Raw genomic sequence first — 15,662 nt, 5'->3', positions numbered from 1 at the left:
AGGCCTAATGAACACTATAAAAATACCTTCTTCCTCCACTTTCTGCCTTGCTGAGTCATTGATCTCAGATATCAAATCTACCATCCTCTGTCTGCCAATTAAGCGTGGCGAAACAAGGCAAGGACACGAAAAAGTCTGTAAAAGGGTAGACTTTAAAAAAGGGGAAATGACACAATGTCTACGGACCAAATGTAGAGTGTTAAACATTGGGTCTAGTCTAGACGCAACCGTCCCACACACCACCCCCATCCACCACAGGGATTGACCTCAGGCACATACGTGTAAGTTTGCAGCGAGTTCTGGGCCCAGTTTTGTGTGGATGTGTATTGTGTTTTCAATGGAACAAGACGTAACATCACCAAACTAAGATATTTGAAGGCAGGCATGATACTTGTTCTGAGGGCAGGCCTTTACTCTGTGTGTGTGTGTGTGTGTGTGCGCGCGTGTAAACTCACCACATGGTTTGACCTCTCGTACGTAGTTGCTAGGGAACCAGCCGGTCTTGCCATTGAGGTTTCCCTCCCACCAGCCACCCTCCTCCTGTCTGGTGACCTGGATGAGATACAATAAGATATGATGTATGACTTTTACTGTCAGTTTGAAATACGCTTTGCATTCCAGGGCATGCATACAGTACATGTGCTTATAAAGTACGTTATGAAGCATAACAGCATCATCAGGCAGGCATGGAACTGAACGCTAAAGTAACAGTTTTCAAAATATATATTTTTTGGCTTTTTGTGTCTTTATTGATGACAGGACAGTAGAGATTATGACAGGAAATCAGTGGGACAGAGAGATGGGGGCTGGGTTGGGACATGACCCAGGCCAGACTTGAGCCTCGGTCCCCAGGGCCATGGAAGCCCAAATGTGGGGGGGCTTAGTGTGCGCTGCGCCACAGCGCTCCCCAGCTACAGGAACATTAACAGTAGTACAATAACAGACTGTGGATCTCAAGGTCATAATAACAAACAAACAGACATGGAACCCAAGGTTATAAAAAGAAACAGAGACAGACCTCACGGTCACAGTAACAGACACAGAGTTCAAGGTCACAGTAACAACAAAACATGGAGTTCAAGGTCACAGCAACAACCAGACATGGGACCTATACAACAAAGCTGGTTCAGGATTAAGGTTAAGCTAAGAGGTAAATTATCTAATAGAATAGAGTCCTCATTTGGCTCACAGTCATAAGAAACAGAAGCATTGCTCAAGGTCACCTGGATGATTTCTCCCTTGTTGAAGGACAGCTCGTCCTCGTTGTTCTGCTTGAAGTTGAAGCGAGCCTTCACCACCAGCTGGCCGGCTACATTTCCTCCCCCTCCTCCGCTGGTAGCACTAGTGCCACCCCCACCACCGCCACTGCCCCCATTCTCCGACATCTCCTGCATCATCATGGAACACACAGACACACAAACATTTGAAATAGGAAAATAATCTGAGCAAACTGTGTGCTGGGCGTTGCCACATCATGCCATGACACAATACTGTCCCATGGTGACAGTGGTTTTATAATGCATCGTCAAGTTGGAGTGTCTGGAATTTCCTGTTTTACCAGGTAAAAGAATATCATGTTAAGATGTCATATAATGAGTTGTTGTTCTAGTGTTTTCTACACTTCCAAACATCAATCTTAAAATGTGTTTTCACTACTGCTGGCTTTGCTTTGAATGCACAGTACAATTGAGGTTTTTTTTTGAAGTAATAATAAGTAAAAACTGTTTTGTGCTGGTGTGGTCTTAATGTAGAGTTCTAGAAGATCATCAACTTGAATTGAGTGTCTTGCATGCACAGTATAATTCGTTTTGAAAGAGCTTGTGAAGTCTTGCAGTTTAAAAAAAGAAGTTAAACGGTTTTGTGCTGGTTATGTGGTCTTGTTCTATTGTACCATAACATAATAAACTTGTGTCTCACCACTACTGGCTTGGACTGTCTTCGGAGCGATCTGGACCTGGAGGTGGACTGTGAGCTAGCAGACGGGAATTGGCCTGAGGATGAGGCGCTAGGCTGCGGACATGACCTCTCCGAGCCCCGATCTGTGGAGGACAAAAAGAGTAATCTGGATAAGCATGAGGATGATGATGATGGGGACATGAGAAGGACAGAAAAAAGAACTGCAAGGTGGTAGAGTTCCACGCGCTTCCGTTTTGTCATCTGGTGCATCGACGGGAGACAGACAGATAATCTTAACTGGAGAGAAGACACCGCAGCACAGATGCGATTGTTTTCTTCCTTTAATTAAGTGCACAACATAGGGACTCCCACCATCATCAAACTAGAAGTCTGACACCAAGCTGGATACATGACCTCTCAGAGTCTCAATCTAAAGGGGAGCAAAATGATAATCACAAGGATGAGGGGGAAAAAGAACCTTCAAACCCCTTAGACCAAATGCAGCAAAAACCATCGAAGTACCTGAGGAGGTTAAGTAGACCAGTGATTCTCAATAGGGGTGCCGGGGCACCCTGGGGTGCCTCGGGCCCCCCTCAGGGGTGCCACGGAAACGTGGCTGATAAATAAATTATGTAATATAATACATATTTGTCTAAATTGGTAAGTTAATGCTAGTCAGTGGAATCTTTCATCTGCCATTTATGCACAATAAAGTAAATATAGGTCGCCCCAGTCAGCTGCAACTTCGAACGTAGGTCGTGTGACGTCTCCAAATGTGCTACTTTTCTAAGCTTTTGTGGCATCGGATGCGATGCGATGTTTCGTCTTGTTGGTTTAGGGTGCCTTGAAATTTTTCACGAATTGAAAGGGTGCCTTGCCTAAAAAAAGGTTGAGAAACATTGAAGTAGACCATGACATGAACACTTTTGATGAGGGAAAAGTTCATATTTGGTTGCTGCTGAACCGTGTCCGCATCACAAACTCTCATGATGGTCTCAAGCTTCTACTAACAATTGCAATTTTCTCATTTGCCCATGCACTCACGATGCACATGCACTCATAATTCACAGGAAGGAATGATGAGGTAAGACAAGTTTCTTAACATAAAGAAGCGTTGTGCTTGACAAAAATAAAAATGAGAGCAAAGGACAGTTAGTGTGATGTCTGAATACAAGAGAGCGGAGTGCTGTACAAGTCAGCTTTCAGTTCAGCGAGTTTGCGTTTTCCTTTTTTTTCAAACCTCCCTACACAAGCCATTACTTGCCAGCTGTCCTCCTGGGGAAAGTTAGCACAGATGTTCATGCCGCTTTGCCTCAGCTCCTCTGAAACCACATACCATCCCACCCCCATCCACCCACCCATAATAACCCCTCTCCAAAATACAGTACGTCACTGTCATCTGTGGTCAAACAAGCTGCATGTCAAAGCACCTGCTGGCTGGCTGACACTAATGAAATTGCGGCCTTTCTGAAGTGACCACTGCACTTTGACTGACTGGCTGGCTGACTGACTGACTGACTGGCTGGCTTGGGGTCTAGGCATGTTCTTCTCATGGGAATCTTAAACTACACAACACCTGATTCTCCGCTCCATTTATCTGGAAATGTAAAAACTGAACTAAGCTTAAGGACTCAACTGGGTGATTCTCACGAAACGCGCAACAAAGCTGTTTTGACAACCATTTTTTCAAAATGCTTTTTTGATTGAATTTCTTTTTTAATCAGTTACATCAAAGTGTACAGTTACTAAGCACAATAATATCAACTTACCTGACAACTATTTAAAACACATTTTTTTTACGTTTTATAAGTCCATGTCTGCTAAAATGCTCATTACCGCAATGTTTTTCTTTCATGAAATGTATTAGGAAACTAAATTGTTCTTGCAGTTTTGTTCATTGAATATTGATAGTTGTACTAGGGGCTACATAAAAAACTCAAAAAAGTTTTTTTCTTATTATTGTAGTTTAAGAATTTTACCATTTTACCTCATTACCGCAATAGGATCATTTGTTTTCCTCTTTAATTTTAGAATACATCAGTGAAAACCTACAATTTCGGTCCAGAAATATGCTGAAGTGAAAGAAACATGAAAGGTACTGTGTTCATAAAAAATATATATGAATACAGTTTTCCTTTAGTACTTTTTTTTACAATTAAGTGCTCATTTCGGTAATGAGGGATATGTTTCGGTAATGAGAATACGTTTTCGGTAATGAGAATAAGGAGAAATAAATTGAACTAAAGCCAAATATTGGTAAATGATGTGATTTGTTATTATTATTAGCACAACGACAGAGCCTCCAGGGCAGAACTAATCAAATGACACCTAATAAGATGATAAATATATTCTATATAAAAACCATTCATTAAGCTACTGAAGGATATTGGGATTCAAGACTTAACCCAGCCAAAGACCAGAAAAGACCATAGGTCAGGGGTGGGGAACCTGTCTCAAGGACCATTTGTGGCCCTTGAGGCCATTTAATCAGGCCCCCCATATAAATGTAATGTTATGCAGCTTCACGTGAAATATGACATATTTTGTAAAAAAAAAATCTTAGAAATTACATTTGCAAAACAATTAAGTTATATTCAGGGGACCTAGGGAAAGTGGTGCCTATTTTAAAGATGGCTACCTTCAAAGGTCTAAAGTGCAGGGGCATATCATGGTTTGTGTTCTCAATACGGCTCTCTGAGAACTTTTACGGTCCTCAGATGAATTTGAAGAGGCCCCTCGAATGAAAAAGGTTCCCCACCCCTGCAGTAGGTGAAGAGGCGAGGCCCCTCCTGGGCACCAAAGTAACATCACAGTGTAAGGGGTGAAGGCCAAGGGGTGCACTCTGAAGTTATAGTTAGTCCAACATCAAAACACCGGAGGGTAGCCACCGGATGACCCCAATGAAGCGCATACATCCCACTACTCATCCCCACCCTGAATATGACATCACAACTCACCACTGATCTCTCCAGCCAAACATCTATAGTGGACTAAAAATCTAAATCTGTCATGAGAAGGAAAATCATGTCGCAGTGCGAGGTCGTACACTGAACTTTTTTTTCTGACTGGGCGCATGCGGCAACTAGGAAGTAGGTAGTAGAAGGAACAGGAAATGACTAGAGTAGCTTGTGTGGTATGCGGGTTCGGTACACCTTGGTTTTAGGGTCACTGGTCGGTACATTTTCGGTACAGTATCCCCATAACACCGTCCGGACCAAAGCCAAAATTCACTATGAACGTTATGTGTTATGAAATATCACTGAACACCACTAACTGCTTTAGTTGCATATTGCACATCAATGGCGGTCATGGGTTAGGGCATCAGACTCCCGATTCCCGACCCGCCAGGTTGGTGGAGGGAGTAATTAACCAGTGATCTCCCCCATCCTCCTCCATGACTGAGGTACCCTGAGCATGGTACTGCTCCCGTTAGGGCGCTATTGGGGATGGGGCATAAATGCCATTCTGTTGTGTGCAGTGTTCATGTGTGATGTGGAGTGCTGGATCACAATGGCAATGGGAGTTGTAGTTTCCCTAGTGGGCTTTCACTTCACTCACATTTTTGAAAAAGAAAAAAAGTTGGTTTTCAGGACAATATCAGACATGCCCATAATTAGTACAGGGTGCATGAAACACAAAATTAAAACGTTGCAAAATCCTGCTCTTCTCTTGCAGTATTGTTCCTTTGCACTTCCTTAACTTCCTGGCCATTTTCTAGCATGTTTGATACTTGTCAAAGGGTGGCACAATAGACTTGGAATTAAGAATAGACCGATATATATATTGGGCCGATATTTGCACATTTTAAGTGTATCGTATCGGCCGATACGCGTGTGGTTTTGGCCGATACGCAGTATTTATTATTTTATGTCATTCGGGTTTTTTGTAAAAGCACCAAGACGCTTTATTTTTTCATTACTTGATTGTTAGAGTGGGTGTTTAAAAGTTACAAGTTCTACCTCAATTTGATAATGTTAAAGGAATGTTCATTTTTAACTTGAGACCTGGAATATTTGTCATTTTTTAACCTTTTTTTTTAACCCATATCGGCCCCAAATATCGGGTATCAGAAATCGGGTATCGGCCAAGGGTGATAGAAAAAAAATCGGTATCGCATCAGCCATTAAAAAACCTGTATCAATCGACCCCTATTTGGAATATTGAATTGCTGTGAATGGGCATTTTCAGGTAAATCAGTGCGAAGTGCATTTTGAGGCTGTTTTGATCCAGTTGCCTTTCCACTTACCCAGGACATCAAGAACCCACAGCATGACTAAAAGATGGGTACATGGGTGTTTGAGCATGGCTAATGGATCGGAGTATGGGGGATGAAACCTTGCTAAAGGCTGAAAACAACATGCATGAGCAGTTTCTCATTTGGGAAAGTGTAAAGGCAACTAGAGCATTCCTCCAAATGATTCTTCAAACTAGTTTTGATTGAAATATTCTAAAAACTACTTCTCACTGAATTCGCTAAAAAGGCCTATTCACTGCTATTTCAAATGCCAAGCCAGCTTCGTGCTGGCTTCGTTGTTAACAATTGCCTTTGCATTGGGTGACATCGCTAGGCAGTTTGATTATTTTTTTGCATCAAAAGACGACATTTCGAGGGTGGAACCAGCCAGAATATTGATTCATGGGTTGGCATATGAGCAAGAATTAAGTTGTGCCTTGCTACTCTCAATGAACTCTCACAACAGGGTTTCTGGCCCATAGTCGATTATTGTTCTTCCAAGGGTGGGACAAAATGTAAATGTCACCACAACATTAGCCAGAAAGGATGAGAACAGAAAAATGGTCTATGAATAATACCTGTAGGACCACTCAATTTAGCCTATGTAATGTATAGGGAGATGATCACTTTTACAGACAACCCCCATTAGATGAAGGAGCTATTGCATATGTTAGGCATTTACTTTTGCTTTGTTTACTTACAATATTGTATATCAGTACCGATTCAATACAATTGGATATTTCAACCTGAAATGGAGGCAATTTCACTCAACACTTTCATTAAGTGCTTTAACTATAATTAAGTGACATAGTGACAATATTTTTACTGCAAAAATATAATTTGTATTTAAGGTTGCAGTTGCATGTTTAAAAATGTAAATAAATAAAAAGCGAAATACATATATGTCAAGAAAATATATTCTAAATGTAAATCACCATAGAGTCTCATTACCGAAATTGACAATCCTCATTACCGAAAGGTACTTAAAACATTGCGGTAATGAGAATGTGTATTGCGGTAATGAGATGGCTCAGCACAATAATGCTAACTGTAACTTGAGTAATTATGAAATAGCTAATTCATGACCATTGTTGAATTCTGAAAAGGAATACCCTATTACCAAGCAAGTTTAAATTGAAAAAATCTTTTTCATTTTGAAATATTGACTAATTTCGGTAATGAGAACCACTTTTGTCGTATTTGCATATTTTTGAGACACATTGTGACATTTTACAGGCACAAACAATAAGGCTGACTTATCATGTAGCCATCTTGAATCTCCTGTTAGTACAGATGAATTGTAGGTAGTTTCAGCTCATATTGAAATTCTGATGGCTTTTAATTGTAGTTCTGAAATATATTGCGGTAATGAGAAGAAAAACTTGGGGACACGATCTTTTCTTGAAATACTCATTAGTGTTCATTATTTAAATTGCCAACAAGGAACACTTTATGAAACTTCGGACATAGACCAACGCTCTTGTAGTGTCATTTACGTATTTTTAACATTTTTATTATGTTTTACCCTAATTCAAAGACCAGAAATTTTGGTCAGGACACATTTCGGTAATGAGAATTTGCCTATAAAATGCAAAAAAAGTGGAAAATAAAAATAATATTTTTTAAAATGAACTAGTGTGCCAGAAAGTACACGTCTTGCTCTACAGTAATGTATATTATCAAAAAAATCCCTGTCATATTTAACCATTAAAACCTCATTGCCATTGTTTTTTTTAGCTTCGTGAGAATCACCCAACTGGACAAACTCTGCAAAAGCCACATTAAAGAAACACAAAGTACTTGGCTTTGTCTTTGGCTACCTTACAGGTTGGAAGCAGCATTTGAGTGCTTCTCATTTGAGCTACAGAGGTAGTGGTGCACACGTCCAAACTGCAGGTACAGGACAAAATGCTCAGACAACTATGAAAATAAAACTTGAATGTTGGCATACTTGCTCCAATTTTGAGGTTTTTGAGCTATTCACCCTTCATAGCTCAAAAACATTCACTGGGAAGAAAAATAAAAATGAGAGCAAGTGTGCTGACATTCCACTTTATTCTCCAAACTGCCAAAAATATCCGGCTTCTCTAAACTCACGCCGACGACATACTTGTGACATAACAGTGTCGTAACGTACTGCTGTGTCAAACATTACGGTCAATGTCAAGCATTTTATAACTGTCAGACAGAAGTAACAATGTCAAGTTTTCATGACCATGAAACGGTTATGACATTGACAATGACGTCGACGTCAAGTTAAGTGTAACCAAACTCATTATGGTCGTAGTGTGTGAATGACAACAAGGGGAATTCAGCAGTGTCTTCCACCTTGATACAAGTGTACTAGCAGATATTCTCTTCATCTCTACTGTTCACACCACATTAAACACATTCAACCACCTGGCATCATGCGTTTTCAGCATTTCTCGGTTTGTGGGGAATTCTCACACGCGCGCACGCACACAGTCATGCGCGCACACGCACGCGCACACGCACACGCACACACATCTCACAACTTGCTGTGATGAGTTTAAACCGGCAAATATCAATGGACAAGCAGCGCCGATGCACCTTGCATGTGGCTCTTCACAGAAGCATAGACAGATGTTAGGGGATTATAGTTTTCATGAAGAAAATGTGTGTGCACAGAAAAAAGACTGCTGGTTTGATGCTACTAGTTACCACATTTTCAGAGCTGATGGGGCCCAAGTGCGTACCCCAGCACTTTATACAGCAAGAATGTGGCAACATCACAACATTAGTAAAGAAACAAAACAGTGGGAAGTGCACGTACATCCCAAAAAAATATGTTATGGGTGCTGGATATGGTTGAACGCATGAAGGGAAATGTCAGGTGTCTCTTTTGCTGTCTGACGTACACTTTTTGACAGGTCGAAACATAGTGGAGTTTCACCAAACACTACATCACTACACGATTCTTTGCACCCAAAATTGTATTTAAGGCAACAGCACTGCTAAAATAACATGCAGTGATCATGCACTGGAATCTAAATCCCTGACCGCCTTTCATTACTTAGATTGCCCTTCACTCTGTACCTAATGCTTACCAAAGCCAGGGCGATTTATCCTTTCACTACCTGGGTGCATGGGAGAGAGAGAGAGAGAGAGAGAGAGAGAGAGAGAGAGAGAGAGAGAGAGAGAGAGAGAGAGAGAGAGAGAGAGAGACTGACTATGTAGGAACACAAGTCACACGTTGTGTGTGTGTGTGTGCGCTTCTCCAGTTTTTCCTCAGTACCCTGACAGATCTTTGCTCAGCGGGTGCCGACGATGCCTCCTGGCCCTGTTTTTGTGAGCCACTAGCAGTGCCATGCGACTCTCAGATATGCCAGGCTCGTGCCACCCTCCTGCTCCCAATCACATGCCAACAATACGGAATATCCCCTGCTCCATCACAAGTAGGGGTGTTCAAAAAAATCGTCATGATTGACTATGCATCGCGATACCAATTTCCACGATATACTGCATCAATTCATGACAATGTATCGTGATACTTATTTTCAAAAAATATGGCAGACTCATGACTATCAATTATATATTATTTTATTTCATAAAAATAACATTGAATTTGCCACTGGTTCATATTGTTCAGTAGAGAGTAGGTAATATTTCTGTCGTAATGGTAGCTCTCTCCCAGATGCTAAAATGCTTAAAGAAAACAAATTGACTTATGAATGCTAAATATCGCAATAGTACATGCAACCGCCATGCATCGTGATACTGTAGAATCGCAATGTGTGACGCGTGCATTGAATAATGCACCATTTGCCAATACCCACCCCCCTAATTACAAGTCACCAAGACACTGCTGTTCCCATCCCTGACCCTCCTCTACCCACTAACACTGCCCATCATCTGCTCCCAGATCAACACCTCCGCTGCCCACCCCCTTGCCTTTTCTCTACCCATCTCACTTCCACATCCACTGTGAAAGTGAAAGTGAAGTGAAAGCCCAACTGGGGAAACTCCAACTTCCATTGTCATTGTGACACAGCACTCCAGAGCACGCAACTGTTCCCTGCACACTGCACAAAACAAAATTGCATTCATGCCTCACTTGTGCAAGGGGCAGCGCCCAATGGTGCGCAAAAGGGAGCAGTGCAGCAGGACGGTAACATGCTCAGGGTACCTCAGTCATGGAGGAGGATGGGGGAAGAATGCTGGTTAATTACTCCCCCCGCCATCCTGGCGGGTTGGGAGTTGAACCGGCAACCTTAGGGCTACAAGTCTGACGCCCTAACCGCTTAACCGGTCTTCCTTTGTATCAGGAGATGGGGCTTTCACATAGCCACCAACCACATGCTAGTACGGAACGTCGCAACAAGTGGCTGCTAGGTTTGAAACCAAAGCGCTAACGAGATAGAGAAATGTGCGGCGTAGAAAGCGGGAAGTGGTTCTAATTTAGTTCCATGTATTCTGGTGTGTTGTATGCAGTGATGTACAGTTATGTCCTAAGTCCAGCTTCTACACACATGGCACTTAGAGTACTTAGGCCACAACTGCAGATGATAATATGTACTAATCGGAAGAAAAACGTGCATTAGATGAAAACTCGTTGAAAAATACAAATGTAATACTCCCAAACTAAATCTCACTGCAGCAGGGGTAAAGACAAATATTAAACATAGGCTCCAACTAGTAGATGAAAACACTTATGAGAACGACAAAAAGTCCATTAGAAACTGTATAAAAAGGTGTGTTTAAAAAATACTCACTCAAAATTAAAATGCACATACACCAAATTAAATCTCGCTGCAGCAGCAAATTAATGGCAAATAATAATAATCTGTTTTGTAACTGACAGGGAAGAAACTCTGCTTTGACATCATGGCATAATCTCATTTAAATGGAGTGGGCGGTAGCAGTAGCAGTATAATTATCAATAGCAGCAGCATTAGCAGTGGGAGTGGGAGTGGAGAGAGCTATTTGTGTTATGTTTTGATCACCTCCATATGACGTTGCAAGATTAGCATAATATCCTATTAGGCAACAGTACGGTGTTCATTTTCAAAGTGTTCAGGACCCAGTTCAAAGGCAGGTGGACAAGCATGCTGCAATGATTGTTAAGGTGCGTGTGTGTGTGTGGGGTGGGGGTCTATTGGTGTGCGTGTGTTGGGGTGGGGGTGTAACACTGGTGTGCGTGTGGGTGTGTGTGTGTGTGTGTGTGTGTGTGTGTGTGTGTGTGTGTGTTTAGGGGGTTTTGTGGGTAGGCTGCAGCAGTCTTGGGATTGTTATTACGGTATTAGTGTGTGTGTGTGTGTGTGTGTGTGTGTGTGTGTGTGTGTGTTTAGCAGACACTTCATGCTGATGGGGCAAACCCAGCTGTGAGTAAGCCAGCCTCACACAGCATGGGGTCTTCGAATAACTGTGACAAGCGTCAAGCTGACCTGGCTCATACTAGCAGGTGATTTTGAATTGAGCGCTGCACTGCAGCAAAACAGTCCAATTTAACAAAGTACCTTTAGTCATCCACTCATTCATCCATCCATCACCCAGATTTAAAAATTATGTGCTACTGTTGCACACCTTCTAATTGGATAAACTACCCTACAAATTTTACATCTCAGAAAAACACATCACAAAAAAAAAATTGTGAACGAGACTGAGGCCTGCTGACTGTGGCAATGAAATCAGCCTATGTTTACAATATTGCTAGCAAACCATCTCTATCCATGTCTGTGTTTTTCTCTGCATAATGCTTCAAGGAGTTAAGTTCATTTTGAAAACAGGGTCACTTTAGGATACCTAGACAAGAACAACAATCTGCATGCCGAGAGATCCAATGTGCTGAAGGATTTCAAGAAGGGCACAGCAGTCCAGAACCTGATTAAAACCTCTTACACCGCTGTGTAAAATGTTTATTTTTGTGCCTTACATCATCGTCATCATCTCCTGGTCTCCTACAGATGCCCGTCACACTAGTGAATTTGCTTAATATAGCAACTTTGGACTGGATGCCTCGCACACCAAAGCTTGCCGTCGGAGCCGGCTCTGGCAAACTTCTCACGGATTAGACATTCGCAGACGCCAGACCAACAAATGCCTCTGTGGATGACTGGACAGACATGCAACCAATCTGACCTCTGATTCCAATGACGTAAACGTAGCGTTGGCCAGTTTGACACAAAAGAAAAGCATCAGAGGCGGCAGGAGCGGGGGCCCAGGTTAACTCAATACATTTCAAAATCTGGTTTGGGAGGGTAGGGAGTAGCGCAGCTTCCACTGCATCAAGTGAGCAAGGAGTATGATGGGGTTCAGGTCCAGGGTTTCATTTGGGTGTAAACATTCCCCACCCCGACTGTGATGAATCCCAGCCTTGTGATGGCTAAAGGGCAAGCAGGCTAGTGTAGAGTATGTGTGTCTCTCCCCATCAGTAGCAGCAGGCTGCCTGGACAGGCCCTGGTGGGCACATGGCTCTGGTGCTGAACTTCCAGAGCAGCTCACAGCTGTTATTAGGCAAGTGAGCAGCAACGCACACAGACATACGCACACGAACACGAACACAAACACACACACACTAACAGCTGTTAGATTAGTGAGGCGCGTGCGTGCGCAAACACACACACACACACGAGCGCGCACATGCGAGCACACACACACACCCCCACACACACACACAGAAGCCCGCTCTCCCTCACTCACACACACACACACTGTCAATATTCCACATCACAGCAATATATCAACACAACACCACAATAGACGACGGTGGTTGCCTCTCAGGGGACTCTCAGAGGGGCATGTGACTGACATCATAGGACTCTGAAGGGACTCTAGTTCACACACACACACACACACACACACACACACACACACACACACACACACACACACACACACACACACACACACACACACACACACACACACACACACACACACACACACACACACACACACACACACACACACACACACACATTAGTTGCCATGGCAGCTCTGCTACCTCTCTCTCTCCCTTGCTCTCTCTGGGAAATAACTTTCAAGTGAAAACATGCAAGGAGTTTCTTCAACTGCTGCAGCATGTGACTTGTCCCTCTGAACACTCTCGCCTCCTCTACCCCTGGGGCTACGTCAAAGTGTTAGCAATCCTCACAGTGAATAATGGCCCTGAATGTGCTAAAGCACGCATATGAGGACAGAACACGTCAACCAATTCACATGGCTGTTTTATAGACAGCATGACTGCAACAGAAATATCTGTTTATATCGTATCTATGAAGTGTATACCTACCCTATGTGAAGTGTGATCAGACACAGGCCTTCGAAATTGCACGTAGGTTTGTTGAGACACTTAAATACATCTGTGAAGATTCTCCTTCATCTGAATCATCTTAGTCAAGAAGAGTCTTCGGGTCCACTTCTCAGAAATAACCAAACTTCTTCTCATTCCCACATCAGAATTAGAACCAAGGAAGTATCTTAGCGGAAGAAACTACATGTCTTTCAAACTCCAAAGAGAAGTCCAGTTGCTGACATCTTAACTCTTTTGACTTCAATAAATTATTGTAAATTACATCAGTCATACATTTTACCCTTGTAAAAATAAGCAAACAACGACAACAGCGCTTTGAGCAAATGCCTTGCACTACAAAATAACACGGAGATGGCTTAAATAAGTCATTCCAAATGAAGTCTGACAGGCATATGCACAGTGTTTTGCCTCTTGCTGATAGCTACATATTTCAGCTCTGCGTGTCCTGACAAGTAGCTGCAGAGATAGCGGCATGCGGTGGCCATCAACCATCAGCCTCCACTGGAGAGCGAAAAACTGTGTGTGTGTGAGAGAAAGAGCACGAGAGAGCATGGAAGTATATTTGAGTGTGTGTGCATGACAAATAGAGAGAGAGAGAGAGAGAGAGACACACACACACACAGACAGAGAGAGAGAGAGAGAGAGAGAGACAGAGACAGAGACAAAGTGTATGTAATAGAGAAAGAGTGAGAGTGAGTATGTGTGTGTAAGAGAGTAAGAACGAATGTGTAACTGAGAGAGAGCGAGAGAGAGAGAGAGAGAGAGAGAGAGAGAGAGAGAGAGAGAGAGAGAGAGACTGCATGTGCGTCCGCAAGTGTTTACAAATGTGTGTGTGTGTGTGTGTGTGTGTGTGTGTGTGTGTATGTGTTTGAGTGAGTGTGAGTGAGAGGGAGCGAGCAAGACCGACTCTGTGTGTGTGTGTGTGTGTGTGTGTGTGTGTGTGTGTGTGTGTGTGTGTGTGTGTGTGTGAGAGAGAGAGTGTGAGTGTGTGTGAGAGAGCGAGAGAGAGAGGAAGAATGTACTTGTGTACATGTGTGCATGCTTGCTGGGTGTTTAGCAGCTCCACGCGACCTCTCTGACAGCCTGAGTGTGTCTATCATCAGCCTGCAGAGCTAACGGACACCGGACCCTCGTGGCACGCATGAATCATTTAAACACAACACAACGGGGCATCGCATCGCCCGACGCACTCACACTGAGATTTGATATTGCCACTACACTCCACTTGGTCTGGCTGGGCCACAACGTTCTATTTGAAGGGAGGTTGTGGCAGGGTTTTAAAATTCAAGAAGAAACCCGTCTGTGATTGGATTAGGATTGGGCAATGGAACAAACATCGTTTAGCTTTGGTTTAGCATTGAGAGTTTATGCACTATTATAGGGAAGATGGCTCTAACTAACCCATACCCAACTCCTAACCCAATGTCTGATAATGATGACACTTTTGTTATCATTACGAAATACCAACTTGAGCTCCTTACACCCCACTGAGCTGGAGGTGATGTGTCTCTAAGCCAACTAACCCTGGACACGCTGCCTAATGAATGTAGTGAAGAACCTACCCTAACTATCCTACACGCACACACACACTCTCTCACACACACGCACACTCTCACTCTCACACACACGCACACTCTCACACACACGCACACACACACACACACACACACGCACCCTGGCTAGGCCTGACAGCTGAACGGCTGGGATCTTACCCTGGGTGGCGATATTTACTGCCAGGAGTGTGGACAGGACCTTGCCAAAGTTCTCCCCCGTGTACAGGTCCTCTGGCTCAAAGCCCTGTGGGGAGAAATACATAATAAATAAAGAGGAGTTACAAGGGTTGAGGAGAGAGAGAGAGAGAGAGAGAGAGAGAGAGAGAGAGAGAGAGAGAGAGAGAGAGAGAGAGAGAGAGAGAGAGAGAGAGAGAGAGCACAACAACAACTTAACTGTCATTGTGTCATTATGATTCAGTCACAAATATTGGTCTACTATTACACCGACATGACAAAACAATTGCACAGCATAAAAAAGGAAGGTTATTCTGGTTTTGATGAATCAGAGGCAGCAAATCACATTGGTCTAAACGTTACAGGTCACCAGTACAAAGAAAACCTCAAAAAGATACACTAACAAAAGCGGAACACAAAAAGATGACTGCCCTCAACTGATCCCCCAGTCCCTCACTTGGTTTCCCCCAAGTAATCAGAAGGATTGGCTAAAATAAACTATTTCTGCAGACTAGACACATGCAAACATGTG

General features: G+C 43.0%; 1 protein-coding gene across 2 annotated transcripts in view; it reads right to left on the bottom strand.

Moving 5' to 3' along the window:
* arhgef6 (Rac/Cdc42 guanine nucleotide exchange factor (GEF) 6) overlaps positions 1 to 15,662 on the bottom strand; it is a 55,185-nt gene that overhangs the window by 29,341 nt on the left and 10,182 nt on the right. For both annotated transcript variants that reach the window (XM_063189483.1, XM_063189484.1), the window contains exons 5-8: positions 15,116 to 15,200; positions 1,918 to 2,039; positions 1,224 to 1,388; positions 456 to 552 (exon numbers count right to left, since the gene is read on the bottom strand). In XM_063189483.1, coding sequence (XP_063045553.1) covers positions 456 to 552; positions 1,224 to 1,388; positions 1,918 to 2,039; positions 15,116 to 15,200 — 469 coding nt within the window. The remainder of the gene's footprint in view (positions 1 to 455; positions 553 to 1,223; positions 1,389 to 1,917; positions 2,040 to 15,115; positions 15,201 to 15,662) is intronic.

Source organism: Engraulis encrasicolus, chromosome 23 (assembly GCF_034702125.1).
Source record: "Engraulis encrasicolus isolate BLACKSEA-1 chromosome 23, IST_EnEncr_1.0, whole genome shotgun sequence".
NCBI classification, from domain to species: Eukaryota; Metazoa; Chordata; class Actinopteri; order Clupeiformes; family Engraulidae; genus Engraulis; species Engraulis encrasicolus.
This window is presented reverse-complemented; position numbering and strand designations above follow the sequence as displayed.